Raw genomic sequence first — 13617 nt, forward strand, 5'->3', positions numbered from 1 at the left:
TACGGCAATTTCAAGTATATTGGTCATTTCACGTGTTGCACGTGCGCGCTCTTGCAAGCACGTGCGCGCAAAATGACCTTTGTTCCGCAAATCTACATAACATGCCTACTTACCCTAAAAAGGTTTCCCCTTAATCGGATGTGTACTTTACAAGATCATTCGCGGACAAAATTTTCCCGAGAAGAAAAATAATAATAATAAGAAACAGAGTAAAAACAATATGTTCCCCAACTTCGTTTGGGGAACATAATAAGAAACAGAGTAAAAACAATATGTTCCCCAACTTCGTTTGGGGAACATAACTAGTGCTAATTGTAACGGGGACCGTTACAGATGTTCCCCAAACACTCCCCATCTCCGTTTTGGTGCCATTTTCCCTGTAAGCTTCATTAAATAAGACAAACTTTATGCATTTGAGACTTTAACATGTTTAACAACGTTTACCCAGAAGGGTACCAAGTTCATTCAAATTTTAGCATTGCACGCGTGCGCATGTGAATGACCATATCATCTTGTCTACACAATCTATATACTTTAATATACTAAATATTAAAGTATTTAATCTAAAAGTATTAAAACATACGCTCATTCAAGTGTATTTTTGATTTTACTCATTTCACGTGCACGCAAGTGCATACATGAGCATGGTGGCATACCTTCTTGTAGAAGTTCATTACATCTATCTATTTTCTAAATCCCACTCCGTTTGGTTGAAAACCAAGGGAGTTATAGCTGATTAAAATTTCAGCCAATCAGATTGCAGCGTACGTTCACGCACGTGTATGGATGTGCATGGTGACCACACCTTCTTGTAGAAGTCCATTATATCTATCTATGTTCCAAATCTCATCCTGTTTGGTTGAAAACTAAGGGAGTTATAGCTACTTAAAGTTTCAGCTAATCAGATTGCAGTGCACGTACACGCACGTGTATGGATGTGCATGGTGACCATACCTTCTTGTAGAAGTCTATTATATCTATCTATGTTCCAAATCCCATCCTGTTTGATTGAAAACCAAGGGAGTTATAGGTATTTAAATTTTCAGCCAATCAGATTACAGCAAACGTGCATGCACGTGTTTTCATGAAAATTGTTATATATCATGTTGTAGGATATCCTAATGCATGGCTATGTACAAAATTTCAAAGGATTTCATCAAAAAACAAGAAAGATATTGAGACTTTAGTTTCGGCCAATCAGAGCGAAGCGCACGTGCATGCGCGTGAGATCTTGCTATTTTGACCATGTCATATTGTCTATGCTACTACTATATCCTTATATTATGAGTCTCAAAGCATTTCATTAAAAAGGTAAAAATTTACGCCTATATCAATGAAATCGGTCATTTCACGTGTTGCTCGTGCGCGCTCTTGCAAGCACGTGCACACAAAATTGCATGTTGACAATGCCATCTTATCTACATTTATAATATGTCTATATATTCTAAATATCAAAGCATTACATCGAAAAATGTAAAAGTTACGGCAATTTCAAGCATATTGGTCATTTCACGTGTTGCACGTGCGCGCTCTTGCAAGCACGTGCGCGCAAAATGACCTTCGTTCCGCAAATCTACATAACATGCCTACTTACCCTAAAAAGGTTTCCCCTTAATCGGATGTGTACTTTACAAGATCATTCGCGGACAAAATTTTCCCGAGAAGAAAAATAATAATAATAATAAGAAACAGAGTAAAAACAATATGTTCCCCAACTTCGTTTGGGGAACATAATAAGCATCGTCGGAAACCCACGGCTGATTACGCTTCGTTCCTCTCTCCATCACCCGTGGGTCCATTCATACCAATTCGCTCGTTTCTCATAAATATTCATCAAATTTGTCGTCCAATGAAATTAGCCGTTATAGTTAAGCAGAACTCTCCTGTTTTAAAGGTAGAAATACTGTTACCTCGAATGAAGAACAATGGCTGCGCCCAGTAACAAAAACCATATTTTATTATATCGCCGTACTTACTTATCCACATCGTCATTTACAAACCAGGAACAATATTAAAATTGTTTTGCATTTGTGACATCGGAGGATTATGTGTAATATGTGTGATAAAATGTAGAATTAGTGTAACAACAATGGCTGCGCCTAGTAGTAAGTCCTGTGTTATATGCGGTAAAATTATAAATGACCGCTCCTACAGGTCCCTGTCATCATACACAAGTCAGGAACAATACCATGAAGTATTAAAATTACTGTGTATTGCCGATATCAAAGGTTTTGCGTGCAATATGTGTGCGAACAAGTTAAACCGAGTGCAAAAACTGAATAATGACCTAAAAACACGGTTAGTGTGCATTAAAGAAGAACGAGATAAGATCGTATCGACTTTAAAAGATATGCCAGGAATTCGGAATCATGTACTTTCTGAAAACATTTCCACGCCTAAGGGGACAAAACGTGTGATCGGTACATTAAAACTTACCCCAACTCCCAAATCAAAGGTGAAGAAAGGCTTGTTCGTCAGTCCTGCTTCTTCAAGCAAAAAACGATTATACCACTTAAATGTTGTTAAGGCCAAAAAAAAAAATAGTCTTGTTTCCTGCTACCCGACCGACCCTATTTTTGGGGGCCGACCCTAAAGTTTTTTTTTCGATTCGGAAAAAAATCGAAATATTTCCGGAATTTGTCGTTCTGTCACCGTTTTCAGTTCCCCTGATATAAATACAAAACAAAATGGCGGCGGCCATTGGAAGAGGCCAGCCTCATGTGCTCTCTGTTATTTTGGAACGGTGTCGCTACAAGGACACAAAAACAAGCGTAATAACAACCTTTTCGAGTACTACCACTTTAAATGATATCTTTGCTAGTGATCGATTGTCAGTTGTTAGAAGCTCTTCGATGCTACTCATCGATTATAAAATAAATGTCGCCGACATCGCTAACATAAAATAAAATTGTCATACTTTAATTTTATTACCAAATCCAAGTGCAAAGAGCATAAAAGTAGTGATGAATGTTGAAAACATGGAAGGATCCCGTGTCTTGTAGATACTTTTACCGCCATGATTAAATATGGGGTTAGACTAATACCATGAAACGCCAACGGTAATATTGCAAGTAAAGGAAAACATAATTAGTCTAGTCAATCTTTAAACGTAATTATCACCATAAATACATGTCTAACTTCTGGATAATTACTTTTACAACTTGCAATTTTAACTAACTAAAACTAATTTTAAGAAATAAATACATACATATATTAAATGATAGGTGGGACTAATATCAGTAAAATACCCATTGCATGGACTTTATTAATAAAATTAATTCCCATTCTGTTTCAATAGTCCTATACTGTTTAATGTAAACAAAATACTATTTTCCACTTTTTAAAAAAGAAATTTCAATTAACATTAGTTCTTGATTTAGTTCCTGTTCACTAAAATATTTCACTTAAATTACAAATTTACATGTATTCAGTCATCATCTTTGTTTGTTTTTTTTTTTGTTTTAGATTTCAAATGGTAAACAACGATAAAATTAACCTGCTCAGAAATCAAATACAGTGTAATCTAACAAAGTTCATGGTTTCTGTAACACATATGGTCCTTCGCTGAGTTTTTAAAGGAATGATGGTTTGATTATCTACTTGACAAATACCTTCATATTCCATAACTGAAAAAAAAAATTCTGAGAAAACTAAAAGAGCTTTCTACACAGTGTACTGTATATTATAAAATACCACTTGAGTTGTTGTGCATCAAGATATGAAATTTAATTGTAAAAGATTATATTGAGTGACTTGTGATATGTTTAATTTGATCATGTATTCAGTTCATATCCAAAAAATGCTGTCGGAAAAAAATAAAATAAAAAAATAAAATAAAATAATTTTCCTACCTACCTACCCTATTTTTTTTTGGCTGGTAGCAGGAAACAAGACTATTATTTTTTTTGGCCTAACGAATCAAAGCTCTTGTTACCAGCTTTTTGGAAATGCATTTAACATTAACAAGTAAGCATGTTCTTCATAATTGGCACAATGTACATTTATTTAACAGAGAAAATCGAACACCATAATCATCACGCACGTGGATTTGACACTAAAATTAATATACCAGTGAAAAGTAATCTCAGTTAAAAGTGATATTGCAACCTGATTTTTTTTTTGCGAAGTATATTCCTTGTACATACAATTTTTCTGAAGCCAAAGAGTAGGACAGAATCATCAGTTTTTATACTATCACAGATACATACCATCGTAAAACAGTGTGGGCTTCATCTATTACTATCAATTTGAAGTGTTGACTTCTGGTCACCATATCTCGCCACTTATTAACAGACAATATCGCTTCCGGAGAGGTAAATAAAAACTGAAACGTCTCATCTGCTATCTGTGCATCTTCTTCCGAATTTCTACCGATGTATGTTGCAGTAAATCCAAGTGACTGCAAAAACTCGCATTGTTCTTTCATTATTGAAATGAGAGGAGATATCACTAATACATTGCAGGGACGGTGATTTTTTTCAGTCCACAACACTTGGAAAGCTTGATAACACAAGCTTTTCCCACCCCCTGTCTTCATTGACAAATATACATCCCTTCCTTCAAGCAGTTTTTCTAGTGTTTCTTTCTGAAATGCCTTCAGTTTGCTTATTCCGAATTTCTCTGAAGCCACTTGCTCAATTGTCGCCATTTTGATGTATAAAGCGAAAGAGCGTTGAAAGGGACTACCTCATTGGACAACATCGCTTTCGGTGTACCAAGAGCGACCAATCAAATTGTCTCATTAATTATTCATGAGAACGAGCGAATTGGTATGAATGGACCCACGGGTGATGGAGAGAGGAACGAAGCGTAATCAGCCGTGGGTTTCCGACGATGAATAATAAGAAACAGAGTAAAAACAATATGTTCCCCAACTTCGTTTGGGGAACATAATAACTAGAAACTCTTGTTGCTACAGCAACAAAGAAGGTCTTCCGTTCTCATCTATTTATCTGTATGCAGGATGTTTTTTCTATTTAAAAAAAAAAAAAAACAGACATATAATAAACTAGTAGACTAATTGTTCAGTGAACAATTATCGGCCTTTCTACCTTTTGAAACATTTCAAAATCATTTGGGCTGAAAGAAGTTGTAAAAGCAAGAAAATAAATAAAACAGGAAAATTCTCATTTCTCTACTAGGATTTTAGATCGGTCTCGCAGTTGGTATAAATATACTCTAAACAGACTTCCTGGATTATACGAGTCGACTCGGGGACAACCATGATTTCATTGATCACGCAAAGAGAGCACGTTCAAAACATTGTAACACGCTCCTAGGTGTATATACGAGCTTGAATGAGATTGTTTTCTAGTTAAGATGTAAGGGGTAGTGTCTGATTAAAATTACGATATACCTAATAATATGAATAACATGCATTTGATCTGCGCATCAAGACGGAAGCGTAAGTGAAAACGTTGTGAAATGTCCCATGTGTACCTGCATCATATGCATTATACATGTATTAAAGAGTATTTGAGTTGTTTTATGTTTGAAATGGAGGGCGATAAATTATTTAAGAGCATGTGAGAAACATGAGCGAGAGATGCAAGGCAGTTTGTAATTATGGAAAAGGAAAACAGAGAATCGGGTTCGGGTTTTAACACTCCTGACCGAAATAGGCATGAAATTCAATGTAAGTAGCATAAATAAAATTCCAAACATGTAATTCTAGATGGGAAACACAGGGAAGAAACGTGTATTGCTTTTTACTATGCTGAAAGTCGCTATTTCTTGGGATTGTGTTATTCTAGAAAAAAAAAATGAAATTTCAAATGAAATCAAGATTCATTCTATTAATATTAAATCCGAATAAAATTGAAATAAATTCCATACACTAAAGAAAGCAAGAGTACTTGGTATTAAAATGTCGTAATAGAGCAGGAGAATCGAATGATATTAACAAAAATTGCAAAAATAGCCAATACGGGCTTTAATTAATTTTTATGCTCAGCAATACAACATTTCAGACAAAAAAAAAATGCAGATTTTGCCGATTTTCCCTAGAATTTCATTATATTTTAGAGACTCAACTTAAAACTCTCAGGACACTTTCTTTAAGGTCTTTTCTTGCTTTTACTCCGAATCTTATGTCGATTTATTGTCTCGTTTGACTTGTAGACATTTTCTCTATACTGCTGTTGATTTTTTTTTTAAGAAAGGAGGGGGGGATATAAGCATTTGTTAGAGTAAGAGTTGCAAATACCTCAACGACATTAAACTTGATTTTGACCTTTGGATCAATAGGGGGTCATTTATCAAGGTCAAGGTCATCCAAGAAAGAGAGAGAGAGAGAGAGATAAACTTGAGATTAACACTTGAAGCTGAATCTAGATAAAGGTAATGAATATTTCTTTATTACTTTTTGAGTAAGGGGTCAAAAGTCAAGGTCAAATATCAAGGTCAAAGGTCAAGGTCATTTGGATTTTAAGCTTAAATCGACAATTTATCTAGTTTTCCAATGACCTTGACCTACTCTTCAAGGTCATGGGTCAAAACATCTCATGCAGTTGTGAGTCATGGACATTTTCTCTACACCACACTGTTCAAAGCGAGGTAACTCCAATTTATCTAAGCTATCTAAATTGCGTAGAAATTGATTCGGTAGGGAAAAATCGCTATTTCCTACATTCATTCAATTAATATTCAATGTAAATAAAATTGAAATAAACTCTACATACAAAGGAGATCAAGAATACTTGGTATTAAAAGATCGTATTTGAGCAGGAGAATCCAATTTTATTGACAAAGGTCAAGGTCATTCAAAAACCTTTTAACTCGACTTTAACACTTGAAGCTGTATCAAGCTAAATATAAAAAAAATAAATCTTGGTAAGGGTCAAGGTCAAAGGTCAAGGTCAAACATCAAACTCAAAGGTGAAGGTTATGTGGCATGTATAAGCAATTTAAATACTTTTCCAATGACCTTGACTTTTTGACCTTTGGTGTTGTTTTATTTCTTATAATTGTAAGTTTTCGTTGTTTTTATTTTTTTTATTTATTTTTGGTGGAGCTGACATATTTCAAAACTACTAAATAGATGCAATAAAGTAATTAAAAAAAAAATTGGAAAGAAAAAAGTTGGAATTTTCGATTTTTCAAATCACATCCTGTGACGACCGGAAGTGACGGCGGAGACATTTATCTTTATATCTGTTGTTCACTCTTCAAGGTTTATTATTCATATAAGTTAAGTTTCTTGATGTGTTACCATAACCAAGATCTGGCCATGTTAACTACTCAGTTTGAGGATAGGAAATCATGAGACCGGAAATCAATTTTTAAACAGATATTTCTAGTTACTCTAGACATTTGCAGTCTGAATTACATGTTCTAAAATCATTTCAAATACTCTTTCTATAAAAGATATTTATGGAATAGTATGATACTCAATTTATGCAGCTTTTCTCTCATAACCGGAAGTTGCCGTTTCTGTTTCTGGTGGGACGGACATATATCAGAACAACCAATAAGATGCAATAATGTGATGCCGAGAAGTATTCCAAAAAGAAAAGCTGAAATTTCTTATTTCTTTTATCACTTCCTGTGACGACCGGAAATGACGGTGAACGATCTTAACCCTTATGAGTTTCCTTACTTATCAAGATCTATTACTCATTCAAATTTGGCGTCTCCATCTCTTACCGTTTCCGAGATCTCTTTGTGATAACTTTTCATATTGAGGACAGAAAATCACGCGACCGGAAGTCAATTTTACAAAGATATTTGAGGTTACTGTAGACAAAAACAGTTTATATAACATATCTAAAAATCACTACAAATACTTTATGTATAAAAAATATTTATGGGAAAGAAAAATACACAAATTATGTAGTTTTTCTCTTCTAACCGGAAGTTGTCGTTTTAGTTTCCGGTGGGACTGATATATTTCAAAAATACAAATAAGATGTTATAATGTGATGCAAAAAATGTTTCACGCAAGAAAAGTTAAAAATTTTGATTTTTGGATCACTTCCTGTGACGACCGGAAGTGACGGCGGACGATCGTATCCCAACTGAACTTGCCTACTTATCAAGATCTACCACTTATATAAGTGTGGTGCCTTAATCTCTTATCGTTTACGAGATCTAGCTATGATAACTTCTCATTTTGAGGACAATAAATCTAGCGACCGGAAGTGAATTTTACAAAGATATTTGACGTTACTGTAGACATCTGCAGTCTGAATAAGATATCCAACAATCATTTCAAATACATTACGTGTAAAAAATATTTATGGGAGAGAAAAATGATGAAAATATGCAGTTTTTCTCTTATAACCGGAAGTGGTCGTTTTTGTTTCCGGTGGGACTGATATATTTCGAAACTACAAACAAGATGCTATAAGGAGATGCAAAAAAAGTTTCAAAAAAGAAAAGTTGAAATTTTCGATTTCTTTGATCACTTCCTGTGACGACCGGAAGTGACGGCAGACAACCTTACCCCAATTGGTTTTGCATACTTATCAAGATCTATTACTCATATAAGTTTGGTGTCTTAATCTCTTACCGTTTCTGAGATATGACTGGGACAAAACTTTTTTGAAAAAAGCGGAAATCAGACATAACTGACGACCGGAAGTGAATTTTGAAAAACTGAAAACTGCATTTGAAAGATATTTTAACTCTCTATCATCTCTGAAAATTTCATTTGAATCCGTCCACTCATCTCCGAGAAATCGTCAAAACAAAAAGGGAAAAAATAATAATAATAATAACTAGATGCGTTCTTGTTGCTGGTGCAACAAGCAGGTCTTCCGACCGACTTCTCTTTTGCAATCTTGTCTGTGTCATCCCATGAAATAGATTTCATAATGTATTTTTTCGTTTACGTTCATTTACAGCAGTTTCTCAACACAGATCGTGATTGTTCCAGGTATTTCATAAAATATCTCCAAATAGAGCTTTTAAAAATCGGCAAAATCTTCCACACATGTTATAAAAGAGTGAAAAGTAATTTGCAACTGAAAAAAGACAAAAACAAAGAAAAAATTTGGGAAACGCCCCGAGCGGGATTCGAACCCCCGACAGTAAGACAAAGTTTGGTTCGGTCAAATCTTTGCAATAAACGCACGCATGAAAAAAATGAAAACATATATAGATATCTTTGAAGACGCTCTATAAACACTGTAAATCCGAAAGAAAAATATTGAAAAACAAAAAAGTTGAAAAATTAGACTTTTTGAATTCACTTCCGTTTGCGACCGGAAGTAGGAACGACAAAAAATGAAGGACGTTCGGCACATCTACATGGGATGGTCTTTCATGTCCATGAGTTTCAATGTCATATCTTTGGCCGTTTTCGAGAAAAGTAGTGTACAAAAATCCATTTAAAAAATACAAATTTCCCCAAAAATCGCGAACGGAAGAAAATTTTGAAAAAATAAAAAACACGTCTGGAGATATTAACCTGGTGCATCTTGCCTGTAAAAATCTTTGAAATCCGTACAGTCACAGCTGAGATATCGCCATAACTATGAAAAAAGAATAATAATAATAATAATAGGAAACCGACGGAAAACAATAAGGTCTTCCGAAGGAAGTCGAAAGACCTTAATTACAAAATGTCGCATAGGTTCACGGCAAAATATGGATGACACAAAATAATTCCTGAATTTTTCTCTTTAACTCGAGCAATCCTTCATTAGATAGATCTGATGTTTGTTGTAAGATGATAAACCACGTGTAAACTTTCTTAGTTCAGCGGAATCATGGACATTTTCGGCGTTATGAATGTTTTGTTTACAGTAGCGGTGAGGGCATCGCGCAACTATTGGAGCGGATCTCAGGATTTATGAATGGATAAAAAAGATGGGAATAAAGTTTGATTTGTTCTGTATTATTTAATGACATTATTCATTTGCAAGTAATAGATATATACAAGAAAACGCGAAATGCTAATAAATGCAGCTGAAAATCTATTTTCTCAAGATAAAAAAAAAATAAATTAAATAATTATAAATTCTACAAACAAAACATAGGAAGAATGAATGATGGCACGTTATCAGATGACATCAGGGGAACTGATTTTTATGAATGAAACTTTTAAAACGTTACTTGTACGTTGTAGATGTTACATCTGCGAAGTCTACCTGTCTGCGCGCTTCCGGGAAGGGGGGGGGGGGGGTTCTTGAATATAGACTTGTAAATTACCATTATTTTGTTAAAAGAATCAAGCCTTATCATTTTCTTTACTTTAAGAAAAGTGTCTTGTTATGTAAATGTCAAGGTCAGTTTATGTAGAATGTAAAAATTAAAGCCGAATTGGCATTCATTTTAATATGTGAGAAAGGTGGGAGATAGGTCTTTTACAGTTCACAAAAAAGAAATGGGGGGGGATAAGATGAACACATATGATATATATTATATACACACTTTATTTACTAAAATCTCGTCTCAATTGAACCATTGAAGTTTTTCTACCGGTCCTTTCGCCATCGCGGCGTCAAAGACTTTACCTGCACACTTGGGTATGGCACAATGGGTTTTCCCCCCGCGAAGTCTATTTATGAGAAAAAAAAATTAATATTTTTTAGTGTTTAAGGAAACGTTGAACCTACGTTTGCAAAAGTTCTTAGACATTCAAAGATATTTAATTCCTTCTTTATCAAATCAAGAAACTGGTTATACGTAAATTCAGCAAATAGGGGCCTTTACTTATGCCATGAATATCACAGAAAAAGATAGAAAGAAAGACAAAGAAATTTAAAAAATCGACTTTTAATCCCCTTTTCTGTGACGACCGGAAGAATTGACGACGGAAAAAATGTTGTTCGCCACATCTTCAAGTCCAGATCTATGATATCTGACACAGTAAACTTTCATATCTTCAGCTGTTCTGGAGAAATGGACCGGACAAAGGTCATTTCTAAAAGTTGGTCAATACGAAAATAGTAAGAATACTAGAAACTCTTGTTGCTACAGCAACAAAAAACGGTCTTCCGTTCTCCTCTATTTATCTGTATGAATGAGCTTTTATCTATGTTAAAAAGGCATATAATATTTAAAATGATTACAGAAAAAAAAACGGCCGGAGGTGTAACTTACCAAGATTCTCGACGTTACTTTAGACAATTATAGTCTGTGACGACCGGAAGTGATGGCAGACACATTTTATCCTATATCTGTTGCCCAATCGTCATGATTTATTATTTATATAAGTTTAGTGACTTGATCTGTTACAGTGTAAGAGATCTCGTAATGTTAACTTCTCATTTTGAAGAGAAGAAATCACATGACCGGAAGTAAATTTTTAAAATAAAGATATTTGAGGGTACTTTAGACATTTCAGTCTGAATAACATGTCCTGAAATCATTTCAAATACTCTTTTTTATAAAAGATATTTATGGCAAAGAATGATACTAAATTTATGCAGTTTTTCTCTCATAACCGTCATTTTTGTTTCCAGCGGGACTGACATATTTCATAATTACTAATAAGATGCTATAATATATTACTAAGAAATATTCCATAAAGAAAAGTTAAAATTTTTGATTTATTTGATCACTTCCTGTGACAACCGGAAGTGACGGCGGAAAATATTAACCCAAATGGATTTGCCTACTCATCAAGATCTACCACTCCTATAAGTTTGGTGTCTTCACCACTTACTGTTTACGAGATCTCTCTGTGATAACTTCTCATCTTAAGGACAGGAAATCACGCGAGCGGAAGTAATTCCAAAAAGATAGTTGACCTTATTGTAGACATTTGCAGTCTGAATAACATATCCAAAAATTATTACAAATACATTATCCATTAAATAAAAAAAGTATTTACGGGAAAGAAAAAATACTCAAATTATGTAGTTTTTCTCTTATAACCGGAAGTTGTTGTTTTTGTTTACAGTGGGACTGATATATTTCAAAACTACGAATAAGATGCTAGCTATAATGTGATGCAAAAAAAAAAAACCATTCATAAAAGAAAAGTTAAAATTTTTGATTTCTTAGATCACTTCCTGTGACTACCGGAAGTGACCGCGGAGAATCTTAACCCAAATGGTTTTGCCTACTCATCAAGATCTACAACTCCTATAAGTTTGGTGTCTTCATCTTTTACCGTTTACGAGATCTTTCTATGATAACTTCTCATTTTGAGGACAGGAAATCACGCAACCGGAAGTGAATTTTACAAAGAAATTTGACGTAACTGTAGACATTTGCAGTATGAACAACATATCCAAAAATCATTACAAATACTTCATGTATATAAAATATTTATGGGAAAGAAAAATACTGAAAATATGCAGTTTTTCTCTTACAACCGGAAGTTGTCGTTTTTGGTGGGACTGACATATTTCAACACTACATGTAAGATGCTATAATTGGATTTAAAAAAAGTTTTAAAAAAGAAAAGTTGAAATTTTCGATATTTATGAACACTTCCTGTGACGACCGGAAGTGACGGCGGACAACGTTAACCCAAATGGATTTGCCTACTTATCAAGATCTATCATCCCTGTAAGTTTGGTGCCTTAATCTCTTACCGTTTCTGAGATCTCACTCGGATTAGATATTTTTTAAAAAACAGGAAATCGGACAAATCTGACGACCGGAAGTGAATTTTGAAAAAATGAAAAAAACGTCTCGGGGTATTCTCATTCCCTATCATCCCTGAAAATTTCAGGAAAATCCGTCCAGCCATCTCTGAGAAATCCTGCCGACAAGATTTGGGAAAAAAATAATAATAATAAGAAAAAACAGTAGAATCACTATAAGGTCTTCCGTCTGAAACGGAAGACCTTAAAAAGAAAAAACAGTAGAATCACTATAAGGTCTTCCGTCTGAAACGGAAGACCTTAATAATAATAAGAAACCGAGTAAAAACAATATGTTCCCAAACTCCGTTTGGGGAACATAATAAGGGGCAAATTATTTATTGTTTTAACTGTATTAGAACACATTTGTTATTTTATACTTTAATTTATTTTTCTTGTATAAAAACAAAACATTTAATCACTGATAATTTATTTTGTTTTGATAAATTATAAGAATTTTAACAAGCCTTGTAAATTCATTTTATCTAGCTTGTACTTTCAAGTAGGATTGGTTGTAGATTTATTTTTGATTGTAGAGACGATCAGATTTGTTAACATACAGATTTGTAACAATTGAATGTTTATACACATTGGCCCAATGTTGGTCCAAAATATCGGGCCAACATTGGGCCAAGGAGCAAAATGACACTGGACCAACGTCATTTGCCAACATTGGCCCAATGTTCCAATTGACGTTTGTCAAACAATGTCGCATTCATTGGGCCAATGTTGGCGCAACGTTCGGCCAATATCTATAGAAATAACACTCTACACTGGGCCAACGTTGGCCCAACATATCGGCCCAACATTGGGCCGATGAGCAAACTTAAATTGGGTCAATGTCATTTGCCAACATTGGCCCGATGTAACTGATTACATTGGCCCAACGTTGGCCCAATGTTAGCATGCCATCTGGGGTACAGTGTTGACCCAACAGCACCTGGCCTCTGCACTTCCCCGTGTCTGCTTTGCACAGATTTGTACATGATATCGTTTAAAAACTAAACGTTAATTCAGCTGTGCCGAGGCAAACATATTATAAATACTTACAAAGTGGATGCAGATATGCAAGGTATCA

At 34.5% G+C, this 13617-nt stretch overlaps 1 protein-coding gene across 1 annotated transcript; it reads right to left on the bottom strand.

The window, feature by feature from the left end:
* Positions 1-4208: 4208 nt before the first annotated feature.
* On the bottom strand, positions 4209-4648 carry LOC134261702 (probable ATP-dependent DNA helicase RecS; the record flags this gene model as incomplete). The annotated part of the gene is made up of 1 exon (XM_062744110.1): positions 4209-4648. A coding segment is annotated over exon 1 (440 nt), but the record flags the coding sequence as incomplete, so codon positions are not given.
* Positions 4649-13617: the final 8969 nt, after the last annotated feature.

This window comes from Saccostrea cucullata, unplaced genomic scaffold (assembly GCF_032062105.1).
Source record: "Saccostrea cucullata isolate Sc308-1 unplaced genomic scaffold, CSIRO_AGI_Scuc_v1 ctg12376, whole genome shotgun sequence".
Classification (NCBI taxonomy): domain Eukaryota; kingdom Metazoa; phylum Mollusca; class Bivalvia; order Ostreida; family Ostreidae; genus Saccostrea; species Saccostrea cuccullata.